We start from the raw sequence: 16,886 nt of genomic DNA, 5'->3' as shown, positions 1-16,886 counted from the left end.
CTTCCGGTTTCCGGTTTGCTGGCTGATCTGGGATCAGACACGTGAGGCATTTCATCCAATAGCGTATCGCTGTTGAGCTGAGGAACAGATCTCAGATCAGCCAATGGAGACGCACGCCTCTGGTCGACTCCTAGGACATAATAACAAACGAAGCGGCTCTTTTAAGTAAATGTCTGTATGTTGTATCGTTCGTATGATTTGACATGTTTATTAGTAACGTTCGTTTTAACTTGTGCAAAATGTAGAATGCCATTTTGTGTAAGGTGGGAGGAAACAACTCTTGCTGACCAGTCGGCTAGTTGACAGCGCGCAGGGCTCAAGGAATCAGGTAAACAGCGGTTTATTTTGACAAAAGTGCTCAAAACAAACAATAAATAAGCACATGTGTGTGACATAACGTTATAGCTGCCAACTTATATCGAGAGAAAATTGCAATAATGTAAATATTTGGAGTTTTATGTTTTGTAGCATTGCTAACAGATACGATGCAGCATTTTATGTCTCATGACACTGTATGTGAAGAATACTGTATACTGAATTTGATGATTAACTTTAATATATGACAAAATTTACATGTATCTACTCCAATTATTAGTAATTATTTTAAGATAAATCAGATTTTTTTAAATAAAGTGCTGAACCATATGTCTGCCTCTCTCTCTCTCTCTCTCTCTCTCTCTCTCTCTCTTTCTCTCTCTCTCTCTCTCTCTCATAGGTATACATTTGTCTTTGAGGACAACCATCTCTGCTCCATCGAGATGGGGAACCAGCTGGCTGGAATTGCTCCATCACAGATTCTTTCAGTGGACAGTTACTTCTCTGACATCCATGATTATGAATATGACAAAAGTCTGGGCAGTACACGTTTTTTCAAAGTGGCCCGGGCGAAACATAGCGAGGGATTGGTTGTGGTTAAAGTCTTTGCAATCCAGGACCCCTCTCTGCCCCTAATCAGCTACAAACAAGAGCTGGAGGAGCTGAAAATCAGACTGCCCTCCTGTCAGAACTGTCTGCCTTTTCAAAAAGCCACACTAACTGAGAAAGCAGCCATACTGTTTCGACAATATGTTCGGGATAACTTGTATGACCGTATCAGTACGCGACCGTTCCTCAACAATGTGGAGAAGAAGTGGATCGCCTTCCAGCTCCTCAATGCTGTGGACCAGGCCCATAAATCTGGTGTGCGTCATGGTGACATTAAAACAGAGAATGTTATGGTGACGAGCTGGAACTGGGTGCTTCTCACAGACTTTGCTAGTTTTAAACCTACATACTTACCTGAAGACAACCCTGCAGATTTCAACTACTTCTTTGACACGTCCAGGAGGAGAACATGCTACATTGCACCAGAGAGATTTGTGGATGGCAGCATGTTCGCCACAGAAAGTGACCAGACGACTCCGCTTGTGGATCTCTCCAGCAATAGCCAGAGGACCAGGGGAGAACTCAAGCAGCCCATGGACATTTTCTCAGCTGGTATCCATCACCATTATATTGTTTTTTGTTTGCTTAAAGCCGATGCATTAATATGACATTTTTCAAAGACATTTTTGTATTTTCTTTTGCTAGGCTGTGTGATCGCAGAGTTGTTTACAGAGGGTGTCCCACTCTTCGACCTCTCACAACTGCTGGCTTACCGTAAAGGACTTTTCCAAACCGAACAAGTGCTGATGAAAATTGAAGATCGCAGTATTAGAGAACTGGTAGCATTTCTTTTCTTATGAGATTTGATACTGTATATTCATTTCACTTTAGCTTTTACAAATGATTACACTACCATTCAAAAGTTTGGGATTGGAAGTGTTTCTTGAAAATGTTTTGAATTCTCTTTAGCTTACGGAGACTGCTTTTCTTTGATCAGAAATACAGTAAAAAGCAGAAATATTGTGAAATATTATTACATTTCAAACTTTTCAACTTTTCTATTTTAATATATTTTTAAATTAAATAAATTCCCGTGATGGCAAAGATGTATTTTCAGCAGCCATTCCTGTGGGCTTCTGTGTCACATGATCTTTCAGAAATTATTCTAATATGCAGTTTGGTGCATAGCATACCTAATCTTTTGAATGGTAGTGTGATTTATTTAATACATTATATAATAACACATTTAATAAATTATATGATTCTAGTTAGTACTCTTAGTAAGATACTAGGTAGTACTCTGTATAATATCATCCACTCTATGCAGGTGGCACAAATGGTGCAGCGAGAACCGGAAAAACGTCTGACAGCTGAAGAATATCTAAAGCAGCAACGAGGCAAAGCTTTCCCAGACATTTTCTATACCTTCCTTCAGCCCTACATGGCACAGTTTGCCAAGGAAACCTTCCAGTCGGCGGACGAAAGGGTGTTGGTGATCCGTAAGAACCTGGAGAACATCCTCAATAACCTGTGCAGTGTCGGGCAGACGGGGAAGACTGAAAAACAGGAGAAGGCATCTCAAGAGCTTAGTTCGTCCAAGGAGCAAGGGCTGGTGGTGCTGGTGTCAGTGATTACATCCTGTCTTCAGACACTGCGTTTCTGTGACTCCAAGCTGGCAGCACTGGAGCTGATTCTTCATTTGGCAGGCCGGCTGAATGTGGAGATTGTGCTGGACAGGATTACCCCTTACTTACTGCACTTCTGTAATGACTCTATGCCACGGGTCAGGGCCGAGGCTGTCCGCACACTGACTAAAGTCCTGGCACTGGTCAAGGAGGTTCCTCGCAATGATGTCAATATCTACCCAGAATACATTTTACCTGGGATTGCGCACTTGGCCCAAGATGAAGCCACAATTGTCAGACTTGCTTATGCAGGTATTCTACTACTAATGCCCGAAATAAGAAATTATTTGATATTATTTGAAGTCACAGAAGTGAAATGGATTGTGAAAGCCATTTTAAATTGACTTAAAACATATTTTCATAATGTAATATAATTCATTATATTACTGTTCAAAAGTATGGATTCAGTAAGATTTTTGTAGTGACAATTCATACTCCTATTCTGTAAGGATGCATTAAATTGCACAAAAGTGAAAGCTAATACACTTTTTACATTTTGTAATGTAATATTTTACAGATTACAATTTAAAATATAATATAAAATGTGCTATATATTATAGAGAACATAGCACATTTGGCTGAGACCGCACTGCGTTTTCTGGAGCTGGTGCAGGAGAATAATTTGAGCTCTGAACAAGACCTCAATGGGGAGGACACAGAAGAAACGCTTCACCCCAATGAAAACTATGATTCAGGTAAATGTTTGTCCTTCAATAAAATCTCACTTTTATACTAGTCTTAAAAGAAAGTTAAATCCAAAATGTAAGATCCCACTTTATGCACTTCAGTAATAAACAACTTGCATGGAAACATTCTAATGCTGTCATTAAAATGCTGTGGATGTGATCCATCCCTTGTCTAAAGAGCTGCAGGCCTTGCATGAGATGGTTCAGCAGAAGGTGGTGACTTTACTGAGCGACCCTGAGAACATCATTAAACAGACGCTGATGGAGAATGGCATCACGCGCCTCTGCGTGTTCTTTGGCAGGCAGAAAGCCAATGATGTCCTTCTCTCCCACATGATCACCTTCCTCAACGACAAGAACGACTGGCACCTCCGTGGAGCTTTCTTTGACAGCATTGTAGGTAGGTTGCCGTCACATCACTTCATATAATATCAGACAGTCTCTTGCAACATTTAACCAAATCTCCTTCTCCCTGCAGGTGTAGCAGCATATGTGGGCTGGCAGAGTTCCTCCATCCTGAAGCCTCTTCTGCAGCAAGGCCTGAGTGATGCTGAGGAGTTTGTCATTTATAAAGCTCTCAATGCTCTAACTTGCATGTGTCAGCTTGGGCTACTGCAGAAACCTCACATCTACGAGTTTGTCAGTGATATTGGTAAGAGATACTGTTCTTTTGTATGTCATTTTTTAATGTGTATAATTTATTATTTAAAATGTTATTGTCCCACAGCTCCTTTCTTGTGTCACCCCAATCTGTGGATCCGCTATGGAGCCGTGGGTTTCATCACCGTTGTCGCTCAGCACCTAAACATCGCTGACGTCTACTGCAAACTCATGCCCCATCTCAACCCTTTCATCACACAGCCTATTATACAGGTGTTTAGTCACAACCACTCTGAATAAAATTATCCTTTTGCATTTTGTGGAAGAAAGGAAGTTATACAGGTTTGGAAGGACATGAGGGTGAGTACATGACAATTTTCATATTAGACGAACTCTCTTTTTGCCTTCGGACAGATTGATAAGGAGATTGTGTTGCTCAGTGTGCTGAAAGAGCCTGTAAGTCGCTCCATCTTTGACTATGCACTGCGTTCCAAAGACATTGGAAGTCTATTCCGACACCTGTTACTACGCCAAAAAAAGCGCAACGGCTCCATCCCAGAATGCCCAGATCCTGAGGATCCCGCAATTGCCCAGCTGCTTAAGAAACTTCTTTCTCAGGTCAGGAGTAAAATTAGTATGTTTTTTTATTTTTTTTATTACTATTTAGTAATTTTATTTAAGTTTTATTTTCTTCACGAGTTTATATGGCTGCTTGTTCCAATTTCTTTATTTTTTAGAACAACATTTCAGTTATGAAAAGCCATAGCCCTGGCCATAACCCTAGTCCTGAGCAATGGTTGGTTAATAAAAGGGTTGTTTCAGGAACAATAAGGCACTTTGCCTCATGTCACACTTGTATAAATCAAATTAAGCTGTTATCATTTGATTCCCTTCAGGGAATGACAGAGGCTGAGGAGGACAAGCTCTTAGCTCTAAAAGACTTCATGCTAAAGTCCAACAAGGCCAAAGCCAACATCATAGACCAGAGCCACTTGAGTGATGGAGCCCACAGCGGAGTCATTGATCTCGGTACACTGGGCATCACCGGCCGACAGGTGGACCTCATCAAGCCTAAGCAGGAGTCTGAGGACAAGAGAGGTGGGTGACACTCTTTCTGCATTCAAGTCTACTGTTATTCGAGGATATATATATATATGCTTCTTATGTCATTGTGTCACCATTTAAAATGAATGTATTTTATTTTTATTTGTTTACAGACTTCGTCCCTTCTGCCTCTGGTATATTGTTTAGGTCTCATACAGCGGAGATCTATTTGAAGCTTTGACTAACTCAGAGATTTCACGTTAACAGGCAGATGTAATGTGGATATATCCACTTTGTTTTGCACGGCAGCTCATGTTGGCTAATAATGCTCTGTTGCAGTCAGCTTGTTACAAACCAGTGGGAGTGTACTTTCAGAGTGCTCAGTATGGCTGCACAATTAATCAAATTTATAATTGCGATTACAATTACAGATGGCAACAATATGTAATCGTTCAAAGCACCAATTAATCGTTCATAGTCCTTAAGATGTGTTTTTTCTTAGGTTATATTCAGGGTTTTTCCATGGTTTCCATTTTACTTTTATTATAACATCATCTTAATTGTAAAATTAATACTTTTAAAGTGCAGCCTTTGTGAGAGTTTTTCCAAAAACATTTTCATCGATATCCCAGTAGCAATGGAAGCAGTAGGTTGCATCAAATCAGGTCTCCCAAATGTGATGGTCAGATATGACCAGATATAATCACTTGTATGATCAGATATCACTTTGCAAGGGACCCCTTTCCCATGGATAAATATATATTAATACTTTATTATTCCTTGTAAAAAATCTTTATACAATTTTTGAGCTAGTGTGGAAAAAGAAAAAAATTTAAGCTGGGCTTGTAAAACTGTAGCTGTACGTCACAGGTGGTTTAAAATATTGCTCTCAACATATTTTAGAGTCCCCTAGTGCAGTTTGTTTTCAGTTTGCTTCTGTTTGATTAAAATATTGACTTTTGGAACTACTTTTAATTTACTTACAAACTGTGTGACTGTGATGACTAAACTGAACTTTGATGACTGTGTTAACACTTTTACTGAGCATCAAGTGTTTTAGAAACCAGAAATGAATCTTCTAACAAAACCACTTTTAAAACGGGTCAATTGTCTTTCTCTTTTGGCAGCTCGCAAACATATGAAACAGGACTCCAACTTGAATGAAGAGTGGAAGAGCATGTTTGGTTCTCTGGATCCTCCCAGCTTGGCGCAGACGCCCTCGACGGTACATAATGTTCTAGTTCTGAGCGGTGGTGGGGAGACCAACGGAACTCTGGCCGGAGAGCGCCTGCGGTCTGAGAGTTCCTTACGGACTCTTAACCTCCCTCATGTTCCATCCTCAGCCCAGATCGACCGCTGAGCCGACAGAGTGCTATCGTCCCTCCCCTGCTCTTTCTCTCCTCTCCATTCAGCCTCGTCCATCACCTTTTCTGCATCAGCACCTTTTTAGTGTGCATTTGTCCATGTTGTAGCTTTGTTGTAGCACACTAAAGGCTTTAAATCATCAGTCGTCTGATATTTTCCGTCATGTTTGCACAGACATGCAGGAATGTGCTGGATTTTCCCAGATTAACTGTATTAGCATGTTGTTCCTAAATAATAATGATAAAAGACGAAAATCTTAAACCGCTCCCCATTGCTCTTCATCTGCAGATTCCTGAAGGTGGAGCCATGCAACCCAGGAAAACAGCAGCTCTCCCTAATATTCAAGTGGTACAGTCTGTAACTGGAGCGTCCACGTACCAACGGCGCATCACCACATGCAAGGCAGAGCTACAGCAGCTGGTGCAGCAGAAAAGAGAGCAATGCAATGCAGAGCGCATGGCCAAACAGATGATGGAGAGTGCAGAATGGGAGAGCAGGCCTCCACTGCCAGGTACAGCAGTCATGTCACCTCGCTAATACATTCTGTGGCTGTCTAGACTCTGCTTGTTAAATCTTGTATAAAAATCATCTGCTGCTGATTTTTATTTACTTTTTCATTTTAAATTTAAAATGTCTCATCCTTTTTGAATCAAAGCCACCCCCACCCCAATTCTGAATATTATGAAGTTATTTTAAAAGAAATTGCTACATTAAGTTACTTTTTGTTAGTGGGTTATAGTGTAACTAGCTGCTTTTTGAAAAGGGTGGTTGAACTACTTTAAATGAGTTGATTGAGGTTTTTCTAGCGTGTTTTCTAGTGTGTGTGTTATTTCCACTTTGGTAACTGTAACGGTTACATTGCAGGGTGGCATCCTAAAGGTCTTCTAGTGGCTCATCTCCATGAGCACAAATCTGCCGTGAACCGAATCCGAGTCTCCGACGAGCACTCGATCTTTGCTACATGCTCCAATGATGGAACTGTAAAGATTTGGGACAGCCAGAAAATGGAGGGCAAGACGACCACCACACGGTATTTAATATCTATACAATGTCTCTGAATCGTCTAGGTTGTTGTTTTCCTGTAATGTGAACTGGGATGATTGAAAAAGTGATTATTTCAGGTCTGTGCTTACGTATTCACGGATTGGAGGCCATGTGAAAACGCTGACCTTTTGTCAGGGGTCACATTACCTTGCTGTTGCATCAGATAATGGTTCCATCCAGCTTCTTGCAGTTGAGGCAAACAAGCCACCCAAATCACCCAAATTCCAGCCCTGTCAGACCAGGTGTGTGCATGTCATATTCTGTAACTACTTTCTCTACTTGTAACATCCCAATTGTGTGTGCTTCCATACAACGGTATAAATGAGTAAATCAAGACCATCACACTCAAGTCGGTCTCACTCAAGCAGTCAGATAAGTAAGCCACTGAGTCTTTTCCAGGTTCCTGGATCTGAAGGATGAGGGCTGTGCGGTGGATGTACATCACTTTAACTCGGGGGCGCAGACGGTTCTGGCCTACGCCACTGTGAATGGCTATTTGGTGGGTTGGGACCTCCGCAGCAATAGTAATGCCTGGACCCTCCGCCATGACCTGCGCCAAGGCCTCGTCACTTCCTTTGCAGTGGACATGCACCAGTGTTGGCTGTGTGTGGGTAAGAGTGCATTGTGTAGGTGAAGTAAACCGGAAATGAGTGCCAATCAAAACCCAAATAACAGAAGAATGTTTTCAGCACATTCTTGTATTATGAATTAGGTTTGCTCTCTCAAGCTGGGATTTAACTTATGTCCTACTCACATAGGCACAAGTAATGGAACAATGGCATGCTGGGATATGCGGTTTCAGTTACCAATTTCCAGCCACTCCCACCCAGCCCGAGCTCGAATCAGACGCCTGCTGATGCATCCACTCTACCAGTCCTCCGTCATTGCAGGTGAAAAGTGCAGGTGTCTTATGCTTACCAAGGCTACATTTATTTTACCAAAAATACAGTAAATATAATATTTTGAAAATATTACTATAAATTTGAACAGCAATATTTTGAAATATTATTATAGTTTAAAATAACTGTTGTCTATTTTGACACGTTTTAAAATGTAATTTATCCCTGTGATGGAAAGCAGCCATTACACCAGTCTTCAGTCTCACATGATCCTTAAGAAATCATTTGAATATTGTTATGCTAATTTGTATTCTGATTTGATGCTCAAGAAACATTTCTGATTATAAATGTTGAAAGCAGTTGTTCTGATGAATAGAAAGTTTAAAAGAACAGTATTTTAATCACTTTTGATGCATTTCATATAACCTTTCAGAATAAAATGATTAATTTCTTAAAATAAAAAAAAAGATTATAAATATAGAAAATAGGATATGTTCATAAAGGTTTTTCTCATTCTCAGCTGTCCAAGGTAACAATGAAGTGTCCATGTGGGACATGGAGACTGGAGACAGGAAGTTCACCCTGTGGGCTAGCTCTGCCCCTCCGCTTTCAGAGATGCAGGTATGTTATTTTTATCACTTTTGCATCACAATACAAGTTCACAATAATGAATAACTTCAATCAGATCTACCTTCCATCATTACACTGGAATCTGTTGTCCTCTACAGCCCTCTCCTCACAGTGTTCATGGGATATACTGCAGCCCTGCTGATGGCAACCCTCTCCTACTTACAGCTGGATCTGACATGAGAATCAGGTATGGCTAATTAGCAACTATCACCGTTGAGGTGTCCTGATTTAACAGGTTAGAAGGCATCAAGTCTTGTTCAATAATATTAAATTAATATTAGATTATTATTCCATGTAAGGTGTGTTTTCAGAAATTTAACTCAGATTTATGTGGACGTAGCCTACGATTTTTTTAAAAGACACCTCAGATATGTATCCTTGGCCACCGATGATATCCCACAATCCTTTGCAGTTTAATGTTAATCCATTAGCTCCAGAACAATGTTTTTTTTTTTCATAAAGTCATCAAATATATCCAAAGCTCAGCTGAATTTGATTTAGATGTTACATGGATAGATGGATTCGAACACAACCAAGTTATATATCATAAAGCTGGGCACAAAAGTTTTACATCCCAAGATTATGAGGCCATGTGCAGATTGTGTTCTGTATGATATCTGCAGGTTTTGGGATTTGGCCTACCCTGAGAGGTCATACATCGTTGCAGGCTGTGCAAACGACTCTCTTCACTGCCCTTCTGTTTTCTACAACCGCAAGATCATAGAAGGAACAGAAGTAGTACAGGTCTGAAGCTCATTTCCATCTGATTTCCTGCACATTTATATTTAGCTGATCTTCATTTTCGTCTCCCTTTAACCTTACCAGGAGATCCACAGTAAACAGAAGAGCGGATCCACTGAGGACACGCCCCGCCGGGGCCCAGAATCCCTTCCTGTGGGTCACCATGACATCATTACTGATATTGCCACTTTCCAGACCACCCAGGGCTTTATAGTCACCTCCTCTAGAGATGGCATTGTCAAAGTCTGGAAGTGAGAGACACACTGTGCTAAGATGGGACACCATTTGTATGAACGTTCGATCAAGTGCACTGTAAATTTAAATATAATGCCAATTAATATAATTAAGTAACTTAGGATCAAATCCAGTTTAAAAAAATGAAATGTATACAAAACAGTGACAACCAACAGTGTGTGTGCAGGAGCAGTTTACTTAGTATGTTTTTGTTTTTCTGTGCAACTGCTTTGTGGATATCAAGGTCAGAGAATATGACCACACTGCAGGAGACAGGACACGGTGAGGTAAAACAGTGTTTCTCACAGTTCACGCACCGCTGATCCCATTTGGTTTTGTTTTGAGGCTGAGGTGCAAGACATGGATGGGGATGAAACTTCCATTATAATCACTGTGTAATAGTTATGGATATTACTGAATAAATGTCATGATAAATATGTATTAGATTTTTTTTATAACAGATTACAGAAGTAAAATAGGTTGCGAACCACAATATTTTACAAGATTTAAAGTAAAAAAAATGCATTGACTTGAAAAAATGTCATACAATGTAAGACGTTATAGAAATATACATACATATATATATTTTATCATTTTGACTTTTTATTTCACAAATCAGACTTAATATACAAAAATATAAACTTGCAATTCTGAGAAAAAAGTCAGAATTGTGAAATTAAAATGAGTTTATATCTCACATTTGTTTTTGTTTCAACCACAGAAAAAAAAGTATAAAAGATAACTGCAACTTTTTACATCAATATTCTGATTATTACTTTTATTTTCAGAATTTTGAGAAAAAAAAAAAATTAATAATTGTGAGATACAACCTAAGAATTGTGAAAGAAAAAGCCAAATGTACCTTTTATATCCCTTGGCGGAAACATAAAACATAAAAATATACGTATTTCCATGAACATAAAAAAATATACTTATTTGCTTTTGTGTTGCTGGGATTATGTTCTTCTTTAGTTGTAAAACTGGCACAAATATAATTTTCTAGCTCAGAGAGAATAGAATGATCGCTTAATATGAGTCTTTGCTCAAAAGTGTAAAAAATGTATAAAGTCATCCTGGTTAAATGTGTCTTAAACAAAGAGCTTCACATTCCTCTTGCGTGTTAAACTTGTTTTTGTTTCCACCACATCCTCCAAACCAGAAGCGAGTGCATTCATTCTGCTGGATGTCATAGTGCCATTTTAAAACATAGTCACTGCAGGGCCCCATATCCTGTTTCATGAGGCATGCATCTGTGAGTGGAAAAATCAGGAAAGAGTTCAGTCCATAACAAACTTACTCTATTTACAGAGAAAAAAATAAATAAATCGTAAGAGTCTACAAAAGCCAAACAAGCAGTTACAGAGGAGGCTCATTTCTCACCACGCAATAATGCAGTTTCCTCATTTGCCTGCATGATTACTTCAGGATCTGGAGATTTAATAAAGAACAAAAATGTTTCAGCAGTTGTTCATATTGAAAAAGTACCTTTTGTGATCGTTTATTTCTTAAAGATGCAGTTGCCATTTCCATGCCACTAGAGGCACCAAAGAGAATTACAATTTATTCAGCACTTGACACAGTAGTAACCTGTGGTTTTTGTTTTGGGTGGGGAAAAAAACATTAAACTAGACTAATCTGCTTTGCAGGCCTCAGTCAGACTGGTATGTTGGCTAGATTTAGATTTTAGATTTTAGATTTCTGAAATGGAAACCAATGACATTTTCTTGTTCAATTGTAAAAACAACATTGAAAACTCTTTTGTTAGTTATAAGTTATTTTTGCACCTCGGTTTGGTGCTGCTAGTGACACAGATATTAAACAATTATACATATTATATTTAAGGTTAGGTTACATTCAACTATGTATATGTACTTTAATAGCAAAAAATATTTACAATGATTTATGAGACATTGCACAAAGGACTTACTTCGTTTGCCACAGGTCTGAATGCATTCCTTTTCTGAATTGAAACGGTTACTATTACCATCACAACCCCCGTACCAGAAGGATAAACATGCACCGACAGATTCATTGTAGTACCAGCGCTGCACATATCCACCACAAACAGTGCCACGGTCACTGTTCAGGTGACACAGATCTGAAAGTAAAACACTTGTTTACTAATAAGCCATGCAGAGGATGCTGTTGACTAATAATTTAAATGAGCAGCTTTTAAATAAAAGTGCTTTGTTTAAAGTCAAGTATAATATCTGTCCTTTTTGCTGCATATGTTTATGCACTAGAGGCACAGTGATGTGAGCAGAGATTCATAAGAATGTACTTTTTGGGTGGTCAGTCAGAGATTTGACTGCTGGGAGTCCATGGCCCGAGTCCTGCTGGTATTTCTTCTCCTCTGCAGTGCCTTCCTCCATTTCCTGTTCATCCACTGCATCGGAGTAAGCAGTGGGCGGCACAGGAACACTAGGAAATAGCATTTGCTTTGACACTGAGCCAAAATGGTTATTCACTCTGTGCTGCACCACTTTTGTGCAAAGTATTTTAACACACACAAAAAGATACATTTACAAATTAATGAAATAAATACATTTAACAACCTGCATTTTTTCAATAAGAACCTCTCTTCTTTCCATGTAAAATACATTATAAACAAATATCTATCCATCCATAGATATAGATAGATAGATAGATAGATAGATAGATAGATAAATAGATAGATAGATAGATAGATAGATAGATAGATAGATAGATAGATAGATAGATAGAAATTATTAAGCTGTTTCTTAATAAATAAGTACCAGCCTCCTTTATATGTAAATCTCATTCATAAATATATCAAAAAAGTTATTGTTTTAAATATGTACCTGCCTCCTATTCAATATAAATACATTTCTATATAAATAAAATATATTTATCTTAATAAGCAACTGCCTTTCTATATAAATAAACACATTTATATATAAATAAATGTACTTAAGGTATAAGCTGCATATTATTATAGAAATACCGGCCATGTTTTTATGCAAATTAATCAATTAATTAATCCATTCATTCATTCATTGTGGGATTTTTTAAAGGAATTGTTTGTTCAAAAATGACAATTCTGTCTTTAATTGCTCACCCTCATGTCAAACACAACTTAAGATATTTTTTATGAAATCTGAGAGCTTTCTGTCCCTGCATAAACAGCAAGGGACCTTGTGTAAGTCCCAGAAAGGTAGTAAGCTCATTATTAAAATAGTCCATTATGACATTAGTGGTTCAACTGTAATTTTATGAAGCTATGGCTGCATTTACACTGCAGGTCTTGATGCTCAAATCCGATTTTCTGACTATATCCGACGACCCACTTACATCATCTTTTAAAAGTGACCTGTATCAGATTTTTGCATTTACAGTATACACTGCTGAAACTACCAAACGTAGACATTCTGTCCCGGAAAAGGAAGTAAAACAGCACAAAATACAATGGATGCAGATGCAAATAAAATTATACAGTGTTTTGCTTTGTATTTGTTTTTTAAGCTTTTTATCTTATATTGGCACTGTAGCCACGAGCGTTTAAAACTGTGCCTCCCCATATCTCATGAAATGTCTTCAAACACAGAATTATTTCTATAATAACCCTGCATTTTTGGCTGCACTGTTTCTTCGCCCCAAAGACTTAAAATACATGAAACCTCCGCATTGCTCAACTGTGTATATCCTTTGTCCTCCATCGCGCCTATAATAAGTCATGTGATCTCAGTTGGTGGTGTCCACCTGAGTTGACGTCACTTTTTTAACGAGGTACGACTCGCATTTACTGGGGAACATCCGATTTGTTTGCTTACATGGAACACGCAAATGCACATATCCGATTCATAGCCGATTTATTACCTCGTATGAATGAGGCCTGAAACCGATCTATGCGTTTTTTTTCCTGCTTACACGTTCACCGTTCATATCCGATCTGTGCCACATGAGAGGAAAAAATTGGGTCACTTGAACCATGCAGTGTAAATGGGGCCTATGAGAAAAATTTTTGTGTGCAAAGAAAACAAAAATAACAACACGAGGGTGAATAATTAATGAGCTATCCCTTTAACCTGCATCTTACCAACCTACACTTTTCCATGTAAATAACATGGATTACATGTAAATTACATTCACTATAAATATATCTATATATGAATAGACAAATAAATGTAAATATTTATTCACTGCCATTTCATGTTTATTAAGCTGCAGCTTATAAAATAAGCACCTGCCTCCTCACTATGTAACTAAATAGATAAACGCAGTGATCAATGTTCAAGGTTACTGCTATGAACTCAAACTAAACAGATATTTCACATTAGATGAAAGCGGATCAGATTTTGTCAGTTACCTATATACAGGTCTCAATGCAGCCTCGTGGTCCAACCGCTGACTGTGATTAAAAGAGCTACATTGATTCTGGAATGATTGATGAGGGTAGGTCACATTTTCTGCAATAACAAATAAACTGCATTAACATACACAAGTCCTTTAAGATGAACAATGCTATGTAAAGCCGTCCTTAAAGGGATAATTCACCCTGATGGTAATTTCTGTGACTTTCATGGGGTTTTTTGTGTTTTGAATGTCATTAGTGTGAGCATATTTTACTGGGTGAACTATCCCAAAGTTTAAGTCCTCAAATCTGTATTAAAGGACATGAAGCATTCCTTACTGCTCAGAATGTGGAAGAAGGTTCTCATGAAGCGCTGCGTGTACTCCTGTTCTCCATGTTTCAAGTGGTCCAGGTGAATGATGTGCTGTTCTGAGGGGTAGCTGGCAAGCTTCTCCACCTGAGCAGGGCTGATGTGGTCACCCACCGTCAGGACAAAGAAAACAACCCCCTTGCATTTTGACACCTTCGAGACAAAGTCCAGTGCCGTTCTGTCCTGAGATGTTATCTCCCCGCCAATAATGAAAAGCACCATCTTGTTCTTGCGACTGTTATAAGCTGTGAGGATGCCTTTCATTATGGCATATTCTAGCGCAAGACCCAGTCTGGAAGAGCCTCCGGCTTGCTGTAGATCCTGGTGGATGCTTCTCTTCATTAGACTGCGATCTCTGAACTGTTGGAAGTTGAATATCTCTTTCACACAGGATTGGGTTTCACAGTACGTGGAGCTATGCTGGTAGACGGCCACTCTCGCATGTCTGTTGGCCCTGTTGGGTTGACTGCTCACAACGATCTGATCGAGCACACTACCGAGCAGCTCTTTCACACCCTCGTACTCATCAGCCTGCATGTTAAGAGAGCTGTCCACAATCACTGCCAAGTCCATGTCCAAATCCTCAGGAACAGATGCTAGGTTGGTGCCCTCACATTCTCTAGCTGGTTTGCAGGGATCTTAGAAGTGAAAGAGTACAGATATGATCACAAGCAAACTAAGGCCATGGACCTCCATAATAAGATCTGCAGAAAACATTCTACACATTCCTTCCATGTACGTTTATTTTTAATTTATTTATTTGTATTATTATTTAATGCTTTCAGCTACCTTTAAGAGTATAGTACTTTATTTACATATTCATTTCAGATGTTAAATTGAGATGTTTCAGTTTATATTGAATTCTTTGACGTTATTTGCAGACTTTTTCCAAACACGAACATTATACTCAGAAGAAAACTCTTAGATTTAAGAAGTTTCCATTTGCTGTCCATTTTATTTAAAAGAAAAACTATTTATGTAAAAAATATAATATAATATAATATAATATAATATAATATAATATAATATAATATAATATAATATAATGGGTAAGTGTTTTTTTATGATACAATTATTTAGCACGGATGCATTACATTAAATACATTTATGTAACAAAGTGGGCCCTATCTTGCACCCAGCGCAATTGACTTTGTACACCGACGCATGTGTCATTCCTATTTTGCACCCGCGCAAAGCGCGCTTTTCCCTTCACAGAAGCACGTCGCTAAACTAGTGAATGAACTTGCGCTCCCTGGGCGGTTCAGCGCAAAAAAGGAGGCGTCTTCCGGCGCAAACGATCCCTGGTGCTATTTTGCTGTTCCATTAAACAATTGCGCCACTGACCAGAAAAAACCTAGTCTAAAGTCAGTGGCGCGTTGCGCGTTGTTCATTATGCTATTTTAAGGGCGCAAGCTTGACCATAATGTATAGCGTGCACAACGCGCATACACTTTGCTCATGTAATCTACACAGATGCAACAGTTATTTTTGCAAATCATAAATTGTTACACTAAAAAAATATGAACACATGAGATGACGGAAATCATTGTGAAATCTTGCTTACAAATTATTAAGGCTAATTGTAGTAATTAAGGATCAGACCTGTTTGCCCGATAGTGGCAAGACATATAGCTATGTATATAAGGACATCTGACAAATTTGTTTGTCCGTCAAGAACCAGGGAAAAAAAAATCGATGAAACAATTGTGGCTATTTCCTCCCACGCATGTTTAACCGACGCTATTTTGGGTGGGTTTCTCCCATCCCCATACAACACAACTTCTCTGTCTTTCACTGCTCTTACAAGAACATCAGTCTCCTCGGCTGTGAACCGCTCCTGGCGTGCGCCTGGTAAATACGCCATAATAATAGCAATCCATAATGGAACTTGCGCACCTGCTTTTAAAGGGAATGTTGGATGACGCTCTGATTGGTTTATTTCACGTTACGCCCAAACCACACCTATGAATAATGAAGCTACTTCAGACCAACCCATTTTAGATTTGCGCCGGGCGCAAGAGCCATTTATCCCGCCGGGAAAATAGCAACAGCGCCGAGACCCGCCCACAAAGTTACTTGCGCTTCGCGCTTTGACACTTGCGTTTCAGATCGTTAAAATAGGGCCCAGTATTTCTATTTCATATAAAAGCTGAACCTGAACTTTTTCATCAAGAAAATAGAGAAAAAATGTTTTCCACAAAATAATTTTTCCACATAATCAGAATATTTCTAAATCAGCATATTAGAATGATTTCTGAAGGATCATGTGACCCTGAAAAATGAAGTAATAATACTGAAAATTCAGTTTTCCATCATGGGAATAAATAACATAAAAAATATGTTCAAATATAAAACAGTTATTTTCAATGGTGATGATATTTCACAAAATACTGTTTAATTAGATAATCGTCTGCTCTCTATTTGAATATTTTCCTTATTTTCTTATTCCTATTTGACACATTCTTATTTTTT

General features: G+C 38.7%; 2 protein-coding genes across 3 annotated transcripts in view; one reads left to right on the top strand and one right to left on the bottom strand.

The window, feature by feature from the left end:
• The first annotated feature begins 78 nt into the window (after positions 1-78).
• Positions 79-10,173, top strand: LOC113059511 (phosphoinositide 3-kinase regulatory subunit 4-like). Of its 2 annotated transcripts, XM_026228031.1 has the most exons (21): positions 79-328; positions 716-1,476; positions 1,570-1,703; positions 2,192-2,801; positions 3,110-3,244; positions 3,414-3,635; positions 3,714-3,887; positions 3,963-4,108; positions 4,250-4,453; positions 4,732-4,933; positions 5,053-5,073; positions 6,007-6,104; positions 6,533-6,755; positions 7,109-7,274; positions 7,366-7,530; positions 7,688-7,899; positions 8,047-8,178; positions 8,648-8,748; positions 8,856-8,944; positions 9,381-9,501; positions 9,583-10,173. In XM_026228031.1, the coding sequence occupies exons 2-21, from the start codon at positions 759-761 to the stop codon at positions 9,751-9,753; spliced, it is 4,044 nt and encodes a 1,347-aa protein (XP_026083816.1). In that variant the 5' UTR covers positions 79-328; positions 716-758; the 3' UTR covers positions 9,754-10,173. The 2 variants fall into 2 exon arrangements, with proteins under 2 accessions (XP_026083816.1, XP_026083817.1); XM_026228032.1 differs by lacking the exon at positions 5,053-5,073.
• Positions 10,174-10,357: 184 nt separating this feature from the next.
• The window catches only part of LOC113059477 (collagen alpha-6(VI) chain-like), a 1,020,620-nt gene continuing 1,014,091 nt past the window's right edge, over positions 10,358-16,886 (bottom strand). The window contains 6 exon segments of the mRNA XM_026228007.1: positions 10,358-10,982; positions 11,113-11,160; positions 11,660-11,830; positions 12,014-12,153; positions 14,060-14,159; positions 14,384-15,052. Coding sequence (XP_026083792.1) covers positions 10,810-10,982; positions 11,113-11,160; positions 11,660-11,830; positions 12,014-12,153; positions 14,060-14,159; positions 14,384-15,052 — 1,301 coding nt within the window. The 3' untranslated portion in view covers positions 10,358-10,809.

The sequence above is a fragment of the Carassius auratus genome, chromosome 41 (assembly GCF_003368295.1).
Source record: "Carassius auratus strain Wakin chromosome 41, ASM336829v1, whole genome shotgun sequence".
Classification (NCBI taxonomy): Eukaryota; Metazoa; Chordata; class Actinopteri; order Cypriniformes; family Cyprinidae; genus Carassius; species Carassius auratus.
The sequence above is the reverse complement of the archived record's forward strand: the minus strand, read 5'-3'. Positions and strand labels throughout refer to the sequence as shown.

Excerpts from the sequence above, each read along its gene's own strand:
- LOC113059511 (XM_026228031.1), top strand. The coding sequence starts at position 759 with ATGGGGAACCAGCTGGCTGGAATTGCTCCATCACAGATTCTTTCAGTG. Across the intron at positions 2,802-3,109 it reads TGTCAGACTTGCTTATGCAG|AGAACATAGCACATTTGGCT; the intron begins GTATTCTACTAC and ends TATATATTATAG. Across the intron at positions 4,454-4,731 it reads TTAAGAAACTTCTTTCTCAG|GGAATGACAGAGGCTGAGGA; the intron begins GTCAGGAGTAAA and ends GATTCCCTTCAG.